General features: G+C 42.5%; 1 protein-coding gene across 3 annotated transcripts in view; it reads right to left on the minus strand.

Moving 5' to 3' along the window:
* The window catches only part of arhgef28a (Rho guanine nucleotide exchange factor (GEF) 28a), a 259,871-nt gene that overhangs the window by 63,366 nt on the left and 176,843 nt on the right, over window positions 1-19,662 (minus strand). For all 3 annotated transcript variants that reach the window (XM_055632136.1, XM_055632137.1, XM_055632138.1), the window contains 3 exons: window positions 13,745-13,927; window positions 13,310-13,447; window positions 9,545-9,693 (listed from right to left, as the gene is read on the minus strand). In XM_055632136.1, the coding sequence (XP_055488111.1) occupies window positions 9,545-9,693; window positions 13,310-13,447; window positions 13,745-13,927 (470 nt within the window). The remainder of the gene's footprint in view (window positions 1-9,544; window positions 9,694-13,309; window positions 13,448-13,744; window positions 13,928-19,662) is intronic.

Raw genomic sequence — 19,662 nt, forward strand, 5'->3', positions numbered from 1 at the left:
TGCATGCCTCCAAATCCTTCCATTCCCCGGATATCCATATGCCTTTCCAGAAGTCTCTTAAATGCCACTATTGTATCTACATCAACAACAAACCCTGGTAGAGTGTACCAGGCACTCACCATCTTCAATGTAAAAAACTTGTCCTGCACATCTCCTTTAAACTTTGCTCATCTCACCTTGAAGCTATGCCCTGTAGTATTTGATTTTTCCATCCTAAAACCTTTCCTTTTATTGTCACCAAGCACATACTGGATGTGCTATAATACTTTGAACAATCATTATCAGGACTCAAACAAAAGCCTTTCATAATCGGAGCCCAAGTTATTGTGAATATATGTGTACAAGAAATCAGGATGACTGATGTAATCATCACCCAGTAAACTGTGCACATAAAGGAAATTCTAGCATCTACAGTCTTTTGTGTTTCCAAAGAAAGATGCAATGTTGGGACTAAACAAAAATGACTTAAGATGGGATGAGGTGGCAGATGAGTTGATTGAGGCAGTGACCAAACATGATAGATAGGCTACAGACCTGACTTGGAAAGCCATGGTATTATCTTCCATAAGAAATACTTAGCTGCATTGATAAATTCCAAAACAGCGGTGTTTGGGGAGGTGAGTGGAGACATTTGCAAGTCTTGTGTTGAGAGGGCCTTGCACTCGTGCGGTGGGGAAGGGGGTTGAAATACAGCTGATATGATCTTGCAGAAATTTGGGAACAGGGCTAGGGATGCAGATGAGGTTTAAAGAGGTCGCAAAGGTTGGGATTCTGCAAGGTTAAGGAACGCCCTACATTGGAAACTCAAGGCATTTTCTAGAGGTGAGTTAGGGGGCAGCAGGTCAGCAGAGAGAGAGTTGCTTTAGTTTTTGTGAGAGGAATTGGTGATAGGGATAGAGGTAGGCATTTGACTGCGTCGCTGATGAAACCTGTTCACCACTGCCAGAGTCAGACCATGTTGCTCCCGACATGAACAATGATAGAAGTCCACAGGCTATTGTGGTCCCAGCTCTCCTGTTATGCTTCAAAAAGAGCATCAGTCGGGGATTGCCATCATCACGCGAGTCTCTATTGCAGGAACCATGTCAGGGCAACAAAGATGATTCATGCCAAGACAAGCATGATTATGACCTGAATTGGCTACAATTGCAATGTATTCTAGATTGATTTAATTTATGACACGACCTACACTGATTCAACTAGCATTTTATAGTACTACGTGGTCATATTTCCAGGAACAAACATGTAATACTTCATTGTCAAGAAATCAATTTAATTTCTTGTCCAAACAATATACTGCTGAATCCTGTAAAATCAATATTATGTCTTGGGGCGAAAAAAAACTTGGTCATAAGCAATTTGAAAGTCAGACGGTGCAAAAAAAAAAAAGGTAATTGTTCTTCTCCTTGCTCCTGTTGTGCAGAAGATACAGAAGCTTGAAAGCATGCACCACCAGACAGCTTCTTTCTTCCCATCCGTTACCAGGTTTCCGAACGGTCCTTCCTCAAGCCACTGTATGGTCCGATTCTCCTTCACCTCATTATGCACATTGGACTTTGTATCTGGAACTAGTGCGCTCCAAGGTGGCGCTGCAGTAGAGTTGCTGCCTTATAGCGCCAGAGACCCAGGTTCGATCCTGACTATGTGTCTGTTCGGAGTTTGTACGTTCTTCACGTAACCTGCATGGGTTTTCCCTGGGAGCTCCCCCCACACTCTAAAGATGTCTACGTTTGTAGTTCAATTGGTTGGGTAAAATTGTCAAAATTGTCCCTGATGTATATAGGATTGTGTTAATGAGCGGGGATTGTTGGTCGGTGCGGACTCGGTGGGCCAACCAGTGATAGAAATACCTGTTTCTCTAAAACTAAAAATTACCGTGTAAGAGGTATATTCCACATTCTGTTTCTTTCAATTTTCTCTACTTACGTTTGGCTTGATTATATTTACGTGTAGTATTATCTGATGGTATTGGACAACATGCAAAACAAAACTTTTCACAGTACCTCGGGACACATGACAATAATAAATCTAAGCCTAAAGCTTGACCTAAAAATTATAATGAACTATGAATTATCCTTTATTTACCATTTGCCATCTTGTGGCAAACAAAAGAAATACAGACACAAAGTGGAGGAGTAACTCAGTGGGTCTCTGAAGTAAATGATTAGGTGATGTTTTGGGTCGAGATCCTTCTCCAGTCTGAAGAAGAATACCAACCCAAAACGTCACTTATCCATGTTCTTCTGAGACGCTGTCTGATACGCTGAGTTACTCCAGCATTGTGTGTCTTTTTTTGTAAACAAGTATCTGCAGTTCCTTGTTTCTAAAAGAAATAGATTTAAAATATGTAAATTTTCTTTAGCCTGTAAAACAATTTAAGTTAAAATGACTTCTAACTGTTCCTCAACATCCCAAACTCTTCACCCGTCTAATGTCTCCATGGAATGCCGTTCAGCATCCAGTCCTGCAACAAGATGCAATCCTAAACCCAACTACATTCTATTCAATTACCTTGAATGTATTCTCTTGCCTTTATTGACCCCAGTTCTACCAAGGTTCCAATTTTAACATTTCAAACTATCTTCAAATCTCTCCTCAGTTCTGCACCTCATTACTTTTGTGATCTTATCCAGCTTTGCAAATGCCCATCAACTCAGTCAATGTCCTTTTATTCTGCTGTGCACTCTCCCAATTTTAACACAATTCTGTGTTAATGTCCTTTCATGAAGGCACAAAAACACAAGTTTAAGAATTCCCTTCCAAAACTAAAGTCTTCACCTTCCACCATCCCTAAGTCCAACAGCTCTGACCAGTTATTTTGTTTCCCAACCTTGGTCGAGAGTAAACGTTGGTTCAATTAAACTTCCACTATATAAATGCAAGTGGGCACTGCCCTTTGTTCAGACATAGGAAAAGTAGGAAGTCAAACCATGGCCAAATACAAGAGAAAGCAATTTGGCATTTCAGTTTCTGCTTATAATTAAACAAAACAAAATGAAAACAAAAGTAACTACAATTTCTTTATTTAAGAGGGAACTGCAGATGCTGGAGAATCGAAGGTTACACAAGAAAGCTGGAGAAACTCAGTGGGTGCAGCAGCATCTATGGAGCGAAGGAAATAGGCAACGTTTCGGTCTGAAGAAGGGTTTCGGCCCGAAACGTTGCCTATTTCCTTCGCTCCATAGATGCTGCTGCACCCACTGAGTTTCTCCAGCTTTCTTGTGTAACTACAATTTCTTTACATTGGAACACATTCCACCCAGATGAAAGTTCTAGCCTGACGCATACATTATTAGAGGAGTATTATGGTACTGTTGTTCTACCAGAGGCACCATCTTTTAGATGATCCATTAAGTAGAAATCTAATTTCAAAGAGACCCATGGCACTTTTTTTGAAGAAGAGTTAGGAGGCCCGTCTTTACCTTCTAACCAGCTTCATTAACAGAAAAATTGGTTATTTATTTTATGATATTTGTGGGGTCATGTTTTGCATTAATTGGTTGCGATGTTTTTCATTGTTATAACTTCAAAAGTTCTTCATTGGTGCAAAGCTCTTTGGGAAGTCACACAACAATGTTTCTATGTTTCTAAGTCCTGAGATTGCAAAAAGGTACGCGAGTCATAGAGTCGAAGAGTGATACAGTGAGGAAACAGGCCCTTCGGCCCAACTTGCCCACACTGGCCAACAATGTCCCAGCTACACTAGTCCCACCTACCAGCATTTGGCCCATATCCCTCAAAACCTGTCCTATCCATGTGACTGCCTAACTGCTTCTCAAACGAGTTTAAACAAGTTAATTGCTACTAAATCAATGAATATTCTTCCTTTCCCTTTCTTCATTTACAATTTACTAGGAGGCAACCCACTACCCACTACAGACATTTACTGAAAATTGGTCATAAATAGAAAGATCAAGTAAGGTGAGCACTGACTCTTCTCTTAGGGAAGAGATTGACAATAGCTGGACATTATTCTGCACAACAGCATGCCTGTGATTGAGTAGGAAGTAACTGCAGATGCTGGTTTAAACTGAAGATAGACACAAAATGTTAGAGTGACTCAGCGAGACAGGCAGCATCTCTGGAGAAAAAGAATGGGTGATGTTTTGGCTCGAGACCCTTCTTCAGTCTGAAGAAGAGTCTCGATCTTAAAGGTCACCCATTCCTTCTCTCCAGAGATGCCGCCTGTCCCGCTGAGTTACTCCAGCATTTTGTGTCTATGCCTGTGATTGAGATTTCAAAGGTCAACTCTCTAATCCCACACAACTTCAAACCCTGGCCGAGAACCACAAACAGCACACTGCCAAATTTATATTCCAAGATCAAAACTTAACTCGCAATGCACCTCATACAGAAAAGAAAAGTCAGTACAAGTTGCAAGGTGTAAATATTACAGAGTGAGAATTTTAACAACTGCAGGGTGTACTTCTATCAGTTGAAATTTGTTGATTTTAATAAATCCTCTGGCCAAGATTATTAACAAAGATGAATATATAAATATTTTATTTCTAAAGTTGTTCATTTTTCCTGTCCGACTGAAAATGACAAATGCTTCATGTGGAGATCCAGAAGATGCTGTCAGGGATGCCACACTTTTATAGAAGGTTTGTTGTTTCAGTCATTACAAATACATAGCTTAGGCCCCCTTTGGTCATGGCTGACCATGGGTGTCTCCAGGGTGCTGTTCCCTATATGGAGGACGCCTGTGCGTGATTTTATTTAACGTAGGGAGACTGGTGCACAGACAGCCACCCCACGGTCCTTGACAGATTTGGGTCAGGATCCAGTGGCGTAGAGTCCAAGACGACCGGAGACCCTTTTCTGCTGCAGCCTTCATCCGCCTTCCCAGCCATTGTGGTGCTCCACTAAGGTCAGCCATCGTCCTCCGCCTGTTCCACCGTTGAGGTCTTGGTTGGATTGCTCATTGTCAGAGACCTCCCCCTCGACCTTACCGTCATGGGTGGCCCTACCAGGAGCATAGCTCCAGGTGGCATCGCTCTCAGGATCTCAGGTCCACACAAGCTTCTCCACCATGACAAGGTGACAATCAACAGTGAAATGCATAAGGCAACACCTAGTTCCTGCGAAAGCTGGCAGGAACAATTAGGTGTGATACAACACGATGGTAAATGAGCCTTTCATGTTCTGATGAATGTTACATGGAATGCCTTGGGCCTCGATCCCAACTACATTTTCATGCAGTATGACCAAAACAGATAACTAATATTTCTAAGCAACTGTCTTTGTTAAAACTAGTTTTTCCAACTATTTCAATACCTTTCCCTCTCCTCATAAAAGTGTTAACCCTTAGTGTGTACTTGCCAAAGTATGGGGCACATCGCAAGTTTAGTTTAGTTTAGAGATACACCATGAAAACAGGCCCTTCGGCCCACCAGGTCCGCGCCAACCAGCGATCCCGCATATTCACACTAGGGACAATTTACACTTATACCTAGCCAATTAACCTACTACCTGTACGTCTTTGGAGTGTGGGAGGAAACCGAAGATCTCGGAGAAAACCCACGCAGGTCTCGGGGAAAACTTACAAACTCCGTACAGACAGCGCCCGTAGTCAGGATTGAACCCTGCTCTCTGGCGCTGTAAGACATCAACTTTACCACTGCGCCAAGGGCCGCCCTGTCATTTATTAAGCTAGGCTCGTCTATTGAGGTATAAGATTTCATACCATTGCTGGTAACCGGTTTGGTGAAGTAGCTGCAATAATATAGTATTTTTCTAATTATTGTAAGGCTGTTCATTTGTAGGAATAAGATTTTCTCGCTCAAAGGAAAATAATTTTTTTTTTAAACTGTTACGTGAATGTTTTACTCCAGGAAGCAGCTGAAACTCTGCAACAAGAAACGGAAAATCCATGCAGGTCATGGGGGAGAAGGTACTAACTCGGTACAGACAAGCACCCGTAGTCAGGATCGATCCCGGGTCTCCGGTATCTGCAAGCGCTGCAAAGCAGCAAATCTACTGCTGCGTCACCGTGGCTTCGAAATAGGCCCTTCGTCCCCTTGGGTTTAGTGTGCATTTGAATTATGGACAATGAGAAGTTAATCACATCTTTCTGCTCCTTCTCTAGCATCAGACTTTTCTCTGGAAATTCACATCCACCCAGCTGATTTTTCACTGAAATGCAATGGAAAATCCTGGAGTAAAAGATGATGACAACCACATCCACATAAATTGCCTCAAATTTGACCTGGCATTTCCTGCAGCGAATAGCCCTTGTGATTAATGCAACAAGGATGTACTGGATAACATTATTACCTTTTGGAGCATTGGATGGAACTTGGACAAAGATGTTTTGTAAGAGACCATCATGGGCCTTTCTCAGGACTATGTGATGTTCTTACCAAAGTACCAGGACCTCTTAGGTCTTTCTTTGCACCACCATAGGATCACTATCCCCAACAATTCCTGATCTCTAAGGCATTCCTTCCACTCTCCAAGTGGAAAGTATAGGCTCCTGTTCTCATGACCTTGGTTATTACACATTACTCCAGGAAAAAACGACTTCCCATTACAGCACCTCAACTCAAGTTCAAGTTCAAGTTCAAATATATTTGTCACATGCACCATAGGGTGGAGTGAAATGTAATTTGCCATGCAGCGTTACAACTCCGTGTGTAGGAAGAAACTGCAGATGCTGGTTTTACACTGAAGATATCGACAAAAATGCTGGAGTAACTCAGCGGGTCAGGCCGCATCTCTGGAAATGGGAATAGGCGACATTTTGGGGCGAGACCCTTTTCAGACTCAACTCCATGGTTGTCCTCCAACCCGATTGCAAGAAACGTGCCAGCTTAGATGATAACGAGTGTATTTTTCATCCTTATCAACCTCCAAAGCGTGCAATCTGCAAAATGGTCATCACTCCCATTCAAAGCCACGCTGAACAGACGATGTTTCAGGACAAAGGTAGAACAAAATGTTGAAGTAATGCCCCTGTCCCACTTAGGAAACCTGAACGGAAATCTCTGGAGACTTTGCGTTCCACCCAAGGTTTCCGTGCAGTTCCCGGAGGTTCCTGGAGGTATTTGTCAGTCTCCCTAATGGTCGAAAGTGGTTTGCGCTAGTTGAAGGATGTTTGCCGGAGGTTGCAGGTAGTGGAAGGTAAGGCCGGTTTTGAATGTTTTGAAATAATCAGCAGAACATAGAAGAAGCGGAAACCACTTTCGACCATTGGGGAGACTGACAAAAATTTCCGGGAACCGCACGGAAACCTTGGGCAGGGCGCAAAGTCTCCAGAGGTTTCCGTTCAGGTTTCCAAAGTGGGACTGGGGCATAACTCAGCGGGCCAGGCAGCATCTCTGGAAAGAAGGAATGGGTGAAGTTTCAGGCCGAGATACTTCGGGTCAGATCCGTGCTTCAGATTGATGAAGAGTCCCAAACTTAATAACTGGTCACCAACGCAATATTCCACCTCTCTGCCAATTCCAATATTGCTCGCCAGTGGTGGGGGGGGGGGGGGGGCTTTCTGTTGCACTAGTATGGGTGTTGCGGGCCGAAGGTACTGGTCTCCAGAGGGCTAGTATAGGCATTGTGGGCCAAATGGATTCTTGGGCTGGCAGCCAACTGTTGCAACGATTTAAAAAGCCAAGCCAAGGCAAACAATTGGGCAGCAGCCACCCGACAACCAAAATTCATATTGTGAACACAAACTTGTCAAAAAGGCGAGGCAAACAATTGGGCAGCAGCCACCTTACAGCCGCATCGAGGGGACTCATCATGGAGTAGACGTGCGTTCACTGTTATTCGCAGCTCAGAGAGCCGTGACCATCTCGCTTCCTGGGTCTGGCAGAGACTGAGTGAGGGACTACACTTCCGGGTTTAATAGTCCCGCCCCCCTGCCGCCAGCGGGGGCAGCAGAGAGAATGGGGAATTTTTTTAAAACATGAATATCTCTCTGATTTTGCATCGATGGGAAAAATCCTCCGGCCCCGGAAGGCGGAGAGGGGCTCTGAGCGAGGCGGCCAACAATGATGGCCATAGGTGGCACCATTCTCTCAGAAATCACACCACAGAGAGCCAAAAGCGGTCAAGATCAGAGATTTAGTAATATAGATAACACATGCATTCTGTCTAATAAATATAGTTTCCATCGTTACATTTGCACTGATCATTCTAGGTTACGAGTCACAAAGTCATAGAGTACACAGTGTCAGAGAGACTCATTGGGACATCATACATCTTTGGCAGAGCTATACAACTTGTTCCCGTACAGTGGTTTGTCTTGTTTTAATTATGTGCAGTTGGCTCTTCTTACCATTCTTGCTACTGACGTATTAATCTTTATTTAGAACTCCAAGAATAATTAGTAACCAGAGCCTGCAATATGTACAAAGCGATGGCAACATAGCAATGGGAACATAAGCGGTTCATAATGCAAAATGTTTAGAAATGTTTGCAATGGTGTTCTATGTTATCGTTCTGCAGTGTTGTGTTGATTTAGCCTTTGTACAATTGGATACAATAACTCCTATCTACAAAGCAAAATCCAAAGAAAAATGTAATTCTCCTCCTACACTGTTAATAATTTACTGGACATGGCAAACGATCGAATGGAATTGTATTAAGAGAAATGCCCCTGTCCCACTTAGGAAACCTGAACAGAAACCTCTGGAGACTTTGCGCTCCACCTAAGGTTTCCGAGCGGTTCCCGGAGGTTGCAGGTGGTTGCTGGAGGTTGCAGGTAGTGGAAGCAGGTAGGGAGACTGACAAAAACCTCCGGGAACCACACGGAAACCGTGGGTGGGGAACAAAGTCTCCAGAGGTTTCCGTTTAGGTTTCCTAAGTAGGACAAGGGCATTATTAGATGGACACAAAATGCTGGAGTAACTCTGTGGAACAGGCAGGCAGCATCTATGGAGAGAAGGAATGGATGACGTTTCGGGGTCGAGACCCTTCTTCAGACCTTCAGTATTAAGAGTAAATTATACTCCAGATAATACAAGGTACAAAGGACTTTTATTCAAAGAAAATTTGACTCAATAATAGAATCAATAATGAAACATAGGGCAAACTGTCACTGCAAATTGAAATCCATTTATGAATCCAACCGATGTTTCCAATTATTTTGGCAAGTATTATCAACCACATTGAAGTTAAAAGGTTTATTTTGAGAAATAAACAGTGAATCAAATATTATGTCCAACTTACACAGAGAGGGAGAACAAAGTAATGTTCATACTACACAAAAAAAAGTAGATTTGAAGAGGGTTAAAAAAAGCTCAATTTGAAAAAAAACGCTTACTAAGCCACAATGAATTACTGTGCTGGAATATCCAAAGGAAAAATAAATTCAAGAAAGTTACAAACAAGCCAGAAAGCCAAAATTCTAGATTATAGGTTTGATCCAACTATAATTCATAACAAATGTCTCTGCCTTGAAGAGAGTTATGGAATGAAGCATAACAACATCCTCCAAAAGGAAGAGGGCATTTCAACACTGCAGTCACTGTTCAGTCGGCCAGTCTCATGCCCTTTGGCAATCTAAAAGCTATCAATTCTTAGTCAGGATTGTGTTGTTACTTACCGTTTGCATGTAGCTTTCCGGCCTCCGCGGGTAGAGTTCGCTGTCTCCTTGCAAAATCAGAGCATCGGAGCCGCTCAGGGCATTTTCTGATGGTCTCGTTGCAGAATCTATGACTGGTCGATTCATATCTAGGTTCTTGGAGTCCGGTGCTAATATGCCAACAAAAAAATAAATGTTTTATCCATAAGGGCTTAAGGTCCATAAGTGATTGGAGCAGAATTAGGCCATTCAGCCCATCCAGTCTACTCCGCCATTCAATCATAGCTGATCTATCTCTCCCTCCTAATTGCATTCCCATGCCTTCTCGGGAACCGTCGAGGACAAAGGACTGGACCTGGCATGAGGGGGCCGCTGAAAAGTAATGGGGGCCCGGGGAGCTGAGGGGGAGGGGGCGTCAAGAACTAAGGGAGGTGGTGGGGGGGCCATTGGGGCAAAAAAGGGGTACTTTGTAACTTTGTCAGTACTCGTTACGTGGCGACTCTTTGCATGCCTAGGTATGCAAAACAAAGCGTCTCACTGTGACTTGTCACGTGACAATTAAAGTACCTCATCTCTCTGTCTCTCTTCCCTCATAACCCGATTATTCCCCATTAATCAACAGATACATCTCAAAACAAGACCATCCAGCTGTTATAACACAGTGCAAAATCCTATTTACATGATATGGTTCTAGAAACATAGAAACATAGAAAATAGATGCAGGAGGAGGCCATTTGGCCCTTCGAGCCAGCACCGTTATTCATTGTGATCATGGGTGATCGTCCCCTATCAATAACCAGTGCCTTCTCCCCATATCCCTTGACTCCACTAGCCCCTAGAGCTCTATCTAACTCTCTCTTAAATCCAGCCAGTGACTTGGCCTCCACTGCCCTCTGTGGCAGGGAATTCCATAAATTCACAACTCTCTGGGTGAAAAAGTTTTTTCTCACTTCAGTCTTAAATGACCTCCCTTTTATTCTAAGACTGTGGCCCCTGGTTCTGGACTCGCCCAACATTGGGAACCATGGGCAATATGCAGCCAACACCAGCTCAAAGCCGATTTTGTGCAGGAAGACACTGCAGATGATGATTTACGCCAAACATAGACACAAAATGCTGGAGCAACTCAGCGGGTCATGCCGAATCTCTGAAGGAATATGTGACGTTTCAGGTTGAAACCTTTCTTCCCACTCCCACTCAGGGGAGAGGGAGACAATCTTGCTCAATTTATTATCAGTTACCCAATCCTCTGATCTGTGGATGAGGATGAGTTGTGCTGGCATTTGTATTCAATATTGCACTTTATTAAGAGCAAGTAAACATAACCAATCAAACTTATACGAAAGTTATATCTTCACCTTGGACCACCTTCTCAAACTTAAAGATCGCATATAGTGCAGGAACTTGATATTGTCCCAACGACACTCCAAGCTCTTAATGAACGTGGCAATTTGTGACAACAAAGAGATTAATTAGCGCAGTGTTTGCTTTCATGCCCACCACTATCACATACTTCTGAACACTTATCGTAAACCACCCCCTCAAGAGTCCACATCTTTCTTTAATACACAAGCTTTTGTAATACAAGGTCGCTTCCTGTACATACAGAAACCATAGGACTGCCAAATATATATTGTAAGGCAAAGGCAAAGAGACAAACGACTCTCAGGGGAAAGTAACATTTTGTCACAATCAATTGTATTTCTCGCTTGGCTTGACGGTGGTGGGGAAAGTGGGTGAAAGTTGAGAGGACGCCAGAGGGAAAAGTTGAAACAATACACTTTCTTTTCTAAAACTTGCATGATCATGGACATGAGCGTGGAATTATATAAAATCACTAACTAGCTCTATGCGTCTACTTTGAACATATGCATTACATGACGTTTTAAAACACCAATAGCCTTGAAAGAATGATGCCTGTTTTTCAACTGAAAGTATTCAAGCAAATCATTTAACAAACATGTGGCTCATTTATAAGATATAGGAAATCCTCTTCTGCCAGGAATAAATCCAAAGAAGTATAATGTTGCCAGTATTAATGCATGTATCTCAAGTACATTAATAACTTTACACATGTATTTGGAAATATGTTGAATAGATTGGGGAGGGAGAAAATGATGAGAGGAATAGAGAGATTGAAAATAAAATGGCAAAATACATAAAACTGTATTAGTATATCTTAAAAGATATAGCGTATGAAAGAACTGCAGATGCTGGTTTAAATCGAAGGTAGACAAAAATGCTGGTGTAACTCAGCAGGACAGGCAGACAGACAGAACAGACAGGGTAACATGAGGGGGAACTTCTTTACTCAGAGAGTGGGAGCTGTGTGGAATGAGCTTCCAGTGGAAGTGGTGGAGGCAGGCTCGAGTTTATCATTTAAAAATAAATTGGATAGGTATATGGATGGGAAAGGAATAGAGGGTTATGGTCTGAGTGCAGGTAGATGGGACTAGGTGAGAATAAGTGTTTGGCACGGACTAGAAGGGCCGAGATGGCCTGTTTCCGTGCTGTAATTGATATATGGTTATATCTCTGGAGAGAAGAAATGGGTCACGATTCGGGTCAAGACCTCTCTTCAGATTGATTTCAGGGGAGGGGGCGGGACAGAGATAGAATGTCGTCGGAGACAGTAAGACTCGTGGGAGAACTGGGAAGGGATGGAGAGAGGGGGAAAGCAAGGGCTACTTGCCTACTTGTTAGAAATTAGAAGTTAGAAGAAGATGTAGAGTTGATTAAGACTAAGAACACATATTGCTAAATAAGCACAATCACACCGCAAAGATGGACCTGTGCCAAATGGTATAACAAAGCTGTTCAACAATTTTATGGTACTGTGTCTTATAATTCTAACTTAATTTAATAGGATTTCATTTCTTTTACTTTGCATGTTGTGATCATTACCATGTCTTTATTGCTTTAACACATCAAACTTACTGCTGGAGAGATGAAACATGTAGAAAATCATCTCCATTGTAAATCAGACAATTTCTTTCAGAAATCTCCCCATTATTCTTTGCAAATAACATGGTTAGGCAAGGCAAGGCAACTTTATTTATATAGCACATTTCATACACGAGGCAGACTCAAAGTGCTTCACATAAAAACATGTCATACAATAAAATGAAATAATAAAATGAAATAAAAAAGAAGAATTAAAAGAAAAGAAAAGCAAAATTAAAAATGCATTATAAAAAGTGCAAAAGTTAAAAGTGCAATGTAGTTAAGATTTAGCTGAAAGCTAAAGTAAACATAAAAGTTTTCAGTCTTGTTTTAAAAGTGGTCAAAGTTGAGGCAAGTCTTAAATCTTCAGGAAGTTTATTCCAGCTATTTGTTGCATAGTAGCTAAATCCTGCTTTCCCATGTTTTGTATTTACTCTGGGAATCACTAACAGATTGGTTTCAGAAGATCTTAGCGGTCTAGAAGGCTTATATAGTGGAAGCATATCAGTGATATACTTTGGTCCTAAACCATGTAGTGATTTATAGGTGAGCAGCAGGATTTTGAAATCAATTCTCTGACATACAGGGAGCCAATGTAAGGATTTAAGAATTGGTGTAATGTGTTCAAATTTTTTGGTCTTTGTTAGAACTCTAGCAACAGCGTTCTGAACAAGCTGTAGCTGCCTGACAGTTTTTTTCGGAAGACCTGCAAGGAGACCGTTACAATAATCTAGCCTACTAGTAATAAAGGCATATATAAGTTTTTCTAAGTCTTGAGTTTTTCTATCTGATAACTGTGTAAATGTTCATTAATCCCCTGTAACCAGCTTAGTTTGTACTTACACACAGAGGGTGGTGAATAATGGATTACGTTCCCAGACACATCCAGCTTGTTTGGCATCACTGGTTCTCCCAAATGTTCCAATGGTTGCCCAGCATAGCTGCATGGCTGAGATGTCAATGCAGTTTGAAGGCTCTCAGCTATGAAATGAGAAGTAAGTTTTATTTATATAGCACGTTTTGTCAACTCACATTGACAGCAAAGTGCTTTACATAAAATAGATAATAAGTTTCCATACAAACCATAGAAAAAGGTTAAAAAAAGAAGACAATAAAACACAAGAATAATCCAATTGTGTCGCTTTTCAGCTAAACTTCTTTATAAACAAGAAACTTTATCAATCTGAATATTTTTTACATTTTTATAAGATGTCCTTTTGGACATAAATAGTCAAAATGACAAAAAGACAAAATAGACATAAATGACCAAATTCCTACCTTCCCTGACTGCAGCGGTCAATAAAAATCCAGCCTGTGGAAGTTCAACCGTATCTGGTCTAATCAAAAGAAGGGCCTCTTGATTTACTTCTTCACTGCCGTGTCTTTCAATCATGTCTGTATGGATCTGCAACTTCTCCTCCAAACATGTGCAAATCAACTGATCTTGCACACCCAGCCGCTCTAGACAGCAATATCGGCAGTCACAAAAACATATACATGCTGTTGGGAATGCTAACATGAAACTATCTACTGTACTAACATAATCTTCTGTGCTCTCTGCACAGCAATGCAACTGCATAAATGTTCACTTATTCCCTTCAACCATCCTACCACTTTGGAAAAATAGAACATTAGTCAATTCTGTATAGAAAGTAAGAATACACAAACCTGGAATAATACCCACATCATTTTCAGAATACTGTAAAATGATGCTAATTATTTGCAAGTCCAAACAGTAGATTTAACACATTTATCTCGAGAAATATGGATGCGTCAGAAACGGTAATGATATGTCTATTATTAACACAACATCAGAGTTGTAGAGTTTATGAAGGAACTGCAGATTATCTCCTCAAGGTATGTTAATCTGCAGTTCCTTCTTAAACACTTTGCCTACTTCACTGCGAAATCTCCTCAAGGTATGCCTACTTTGAAGAAGTTCTCCTCCTCCCTCCGGAGACAAGCTGCACCCGCTGAGTTTCTCCAGCATTTTTGTGTACCATCAGAGTTGTAGAGTCAGGAATGACAATTGTTATTAGGGTGTTACATATTTCATTAATTTTCCAGCTCTTTCTGGCGAAGTACAAATGCCTGTCTATACACCATTTTGCTCAGTCCAGGTGAAGATACAAAATATTTATACTTGAATTGAATTCTTTAATGGTTTCTCCTGCAGACTGTTGATGTGGTGGGGGTTGAGGAGTAGGAGCGTGAGGAAGGAAACAGCATAACCAATCACTCAGAGCCCCCATCTACCTTCCAGGACCAGAGGATTTTTCCCATCGATGAAAAATGAGAGAGATATTAATGTTTTTACAAAATTACCCATTCTCATTGCTGCCCCCGCTGGCGGCAGGGGGAGGGACTATAAAACCCGGAAGTGTCATGCCTCACTCAGTCTCTGCCAGACCCAGGAAGTGAGAGGGTCATGGCTCTCTGAGCTGCGAATAACACTGAACGCACTTCTACTCCACGGCGAGTCCCCTCGATGCGGCTGTAAAGTGCCTGCAGCCCAATTGTTTGCCTCGCCTTTTTAACAAGTTTGTGTTCACAAAATGAATTTTGGTTGTTGGGTGGCTGCAGCCCAATTGTTTGCCTCGCCTTTTTAACAAGTTTGTGTTCACAAAATGAATTTTGGTTGTCGGGTGTCTGCAGCCCAATTGTTCGCCTTGGCTTGGCTTTTAAAATCATTGCAACAGTTGGATGCCAGCCCAAGAATCCATTCGGGCCACAATGTCTGTACTAGCCCTCTGGAAACCAGTACCTTCGGCCCGCAACACCCATACTAGTGCAACAGACAGCCCCCCCCCCCTCCCCCCACTGGCGAGCAATATTGGAATTGGTGGAGAGGTGGAATATTACGTTGGTGACCAGCCTACCCGTGTGATCCTGGGACCCAACGGGTCCCACTTAGTCTAGTATTTTATAAATACATAAGGGGGGACAGGGTAACTAGAGAGAGAGTGGGACCTCTCAGGCATCAAAGTTGTCACCTCTGTGTGGATCCACAGGGGATGGGTAAGGTCCTAAATTAGTATTTCTCCTCTGTATTTACCAAGGAGAAATACAGTAGGACAGAGGAACTTGAAAGTGTCTTGAGGGCAGTCAGTGTTAACGTTGAAGAGGTACTGAAGGTACTATCGTGTATGTTGAGCTTATAGGACTTGATATTACAATCCCTAATATAATTGGCACCTTCTTAATAACCTGAGTGGGGGTAGGGGTAAATACTTCATTGGGGTCATCAGGTGGACACCCTCCTTCCTTGGTTTTCGTTGATAGGCCCACGACATCTTCAGAGGGCTCAACAACAACATCTGGCATCCCAGGTGCGCTCCCCTCCGTTTTACCCCTCTTGCTGGTGAAGGTAGATAAATCTCCTGGGCTTGATCAGATATATCCATGGACATTGTGGGAAACTAGAGAGGAAATTGCGGGAGCCCTGTTTGAAATTTATGAGTCGTCCTTAAATACAGGAGAGGTGTCGGAAGAATGGAGGGGGGAAAATGTTGCGCCTCTTTTCAAGAAGGGCTGCTGGGAAAATGTTGGGAATAATAGGCTGGTGAGCTTAACATCTGTTGCTGGAAGGTTACTAGAGAGTATTCTGAAGGATATTTTATATAGGCATTTGGATGGGCAAGGGCTGATTAGGGATAGTCAGCATGGTTTTGTGCCTGGGAGGTCGTGTCTCAAAAATCTGATTGAGTTTTTTGAAGACTTGACCAAAAAGGTCGTTGAGGGCAGAGCTGTAGATGTTAAGTACATGGATTTCAGTAAAGCATTCGACAAGGTTCCGCATGGTAGGCTGCTCTGGAAGATTAGATTGCATGGGATCCAAATAGATTCCTGAATGGATAGCAAATTGGCTTCATGGAAGGAAGCTGAGGGTGATGGAGGAAGGTTGCTTCTCGGCCTGGAGGCCTGTGACTAGTGATGTGCCTCAGGGTTCGATGCTGTTTGTCATCTACATCCATGATTTGGATGAGAACATACAGGGCAAGATTAGCAAGTTTGCTGATGATACAAAAGGGGGTGGTCTTGCAGATAGTGAAGATGGTTGTGAAAGATTGCAGCAGGATCTGGATCAATTAGCCAGGTGGGCTGAGGAATGGTTAATGGAACACAGAGAAATGTGAGGTGTTGCATTTTGGGACATCTAACAAGGGCAGGACCTACACAGTGAATGAATAGGCGTCTGGGGAGTGTTGTAGGGCAGAGGGATCTAGGAGTACAGGTGCATGGTTCCTTTAAGGTCAAGTCGCAGGTAGATAAGGTGGTCAAAAAGGCTTTTAGCACATTGGGCTTCATCAGCCAGAGTAATAAGTATAGAAGTTGGGAGGTCATGTTGCAGCTGTATAAGACATTGGTGAGACCACATTTAGAATATTGTGTTCAGTTCTGGGCACCATGTTATAGGAAAGATATTGTCAAGCTCGAAAGGGTTCAGAGAAGATTTACGAGGATGTTGCCAGGTTTAGAGGGTGCGAGCTATAGGGAGCGGTTGAGAAGGCTGGGTCTCTATTCCTTGGAGCACAGGAGGATGAGGGGTGATCTTATAGAAGTGTATAAGATCATGAGAGGAATAGATCGGGCAGATGCACAGAGTCTAGCCCAGAGTAGAGGAATCAAGAACCAGAGGCCATAGGTTCAAGGTGATGGGGAAAATATTTAACAGTAATCTGAGGGGTAACCTTTTCACACAAAGGGTGGTGGGTATATGGAATAAGCTGCCAGAGGAGGTAGTTGAGGCTGGGATTATCTCATCGTTTAAGAATCAGTTAGACAGGTACACGGATAGGACAGGTTTGGTGGGATATGGACCAAGCGTAGGCAGGTGGGACTAATGTAGCAGGGACCTGTTGGCCAGTGTAGGCAAGTTGGGCCGAATGGCCTGTTTCCAAACTGTATAAGTCCATGACTATTGTTGTGGAACTGAAGAATGGCCAAGCTACTGTGAGTGCTGGTAGGAAGCAATGCACTGCAATACTGAAGATCGTACAAAAGGCCAGATGAGCACAGTGTGTGGGTACATCTACAGACAATTAACAATGTTCATAAGTTCATGAGTGATAGGAGCAGAATTAGGCCATTCTGTCCATCAGGTCTACTCCACCATTCAATAATGGCTGATCTGTCGTTCCCTCTTAACCCCATTCTCCTGCCTTCTTCCAGGAACCCTACTAATCAAGAATCTACCTACCTCCGCCTTAAAAATATCCATTGACTTGGCCTCCACAGTGTTCTGTGGCAATGAATTCCACAGATTCATCACCCTCAGACTAAAGAAATTCGTCCTCATCTCCTCCCTAAAGGAACGTCCTTTAATTCTGAATTATGACCTCTAGTCCTAGACTCTCAAACTAGTGGAAACATCCTCTCCACATCCACTTGATTGCAAGCAAAGTTTTTCACGTACCCCATTACACCTGATAATAATAAACCTAAACCATTCCTCTCAAATGTTCCTGAAAATGATGGAGCTTGCTAAATTTATGCAATTTTTTAAAACCGAATTTGGCTTTAAATTGGTTTACTGATTGGGGATGATCAGCCATGATCATATTGAATGGTGGTGCTGGCTCGAAGGGCCTACTCCTGCACATATTGTCTATAAACCCTGTAATTTGATTTCTGCCCAGCCCAGTACCAAAGTAATTTACTTACATAATCTGTCTACACACTAATGATGTTCTTCTGCAATTGTGACGAAGGAGATTTTCCACTCCTCACCTCCATCGGGTCATGTGAAGCTTGTAACACGACAAATCACACCACTCCCATCTACATTCTTGAACCATTGTCCAACTATCTGGGAATAAACCAGCCTGCCTTTGAATCAATGCTGTCATAGCCTCAGAACTAGCTATAGTTGCCTCTTTTCTCACACCTACACCACTCACTTTGTGACTCCCAAGGATATATCCTTGGCCTGTTTATATTTCTCAACTAAGTGCAAATCCTTGCAACAACATACACAAACAGTATCAACTTCTAAATGTGTGCTTTCAACACCTTGTCACCACCACCTTTGATGTTCTGCTGCTTTTAAATCAGTGCACCACTTGCCCCACCGTCAATACGTAGACATTTTCTCTAAGTACATAAGGGGCCAATACAAAAAAAACTGTTTCAGTTCCTGTCACAAAGTCTGTTCTCGCTCCATGGCAACTATCTGAAAGCAAGCGGATTCTTTGTAAACGCAATGCCATTTCTGACCCTGAGATTAGCCTCAAATGACATATCAATATTGCCACCTCTGCAACATTCCCCATCTGCATTTGTTTCCTCTGCGTAACAGTTGGCAAAAGTTGTAATGTAGATCTTTTGAGCTCTACCTTTGGCCATATCAACACACACTTGGGCAGAACTGCAAGTTCCAATCTCTATAAATTCGTGGCAATTCAGATGCTTTTGTCTGACTCCTAATTCATATCAAACCCCAAAGAAAGACCCAATATGCTGGAGTAACTGGGTGGAACAGGCAGTCAGACATTGTGAGCCAAATGGCCTGTATGTGTACTGTAATGTTCGATGTTCTATGATCTGGGGTCAATGGTTAGGGAACAGAGACATGATGTCAATGTTTTTCCTACATTAAAAATCCAGTTTAGGACCATTTTTCTCGCTGGGTTGGCGTGACTCAGCTTTACAGAGCTGGCACCAATCCAGCATCCCAGGGGGATTTACATCATTGTCTGCATATTTTGCATTCTTCACAAGATAATCAGAACTAAATGATTCAACATTTCAGCCGAAGTATGTTGAATGTGGGCATGTAGTGCGTCATTATCCAAACAAATGCAAACACAGTCATAAGAATTAGCAAAAGGAGGAGGCCTTTCAGTCCCTTGAGCCAGCACCACCATTCAATAAAATCCTGGCTGACCCCGAGTCTCTGGGACCACTTTCCAATCTCATCTCTGATCCTGGCGAAATAGAACTAGAGATGGACAGAAAATGCTGGAGTAACTCAGTGGGACAGGTTGCATCTTTGGAGAGAAGGAATGGATGACATTTTACTTCGGAGTCACGTGAGGGACTCCATGAAAAGAAACCCGCTACGCGCATGCGTGTCATATCGCATACACGCATTGACGGAGTCAGAAGTGGGAGACAACGTCTCCCTAGAGAGAAAGGCAAAGAAGCAGGTAAGAGACTGCAAAATTTTTCCACTTACCTTGCAGGTAGGAAATACA

Source organism: Leucoraja erinacea, chromosome 3 (genome assembly GCF_028641065.1).
Source record: "Leucoraja erinacea ecotype New England chromosome 3, Leri_hhj_1, whole genome shotgun sequence".
NCBI lineage: Eukaryota > Metazoa > Chordata > Chondrichthyes > Rajiformes > Rajidae > Leucoraja > Leucoraja erinaceus.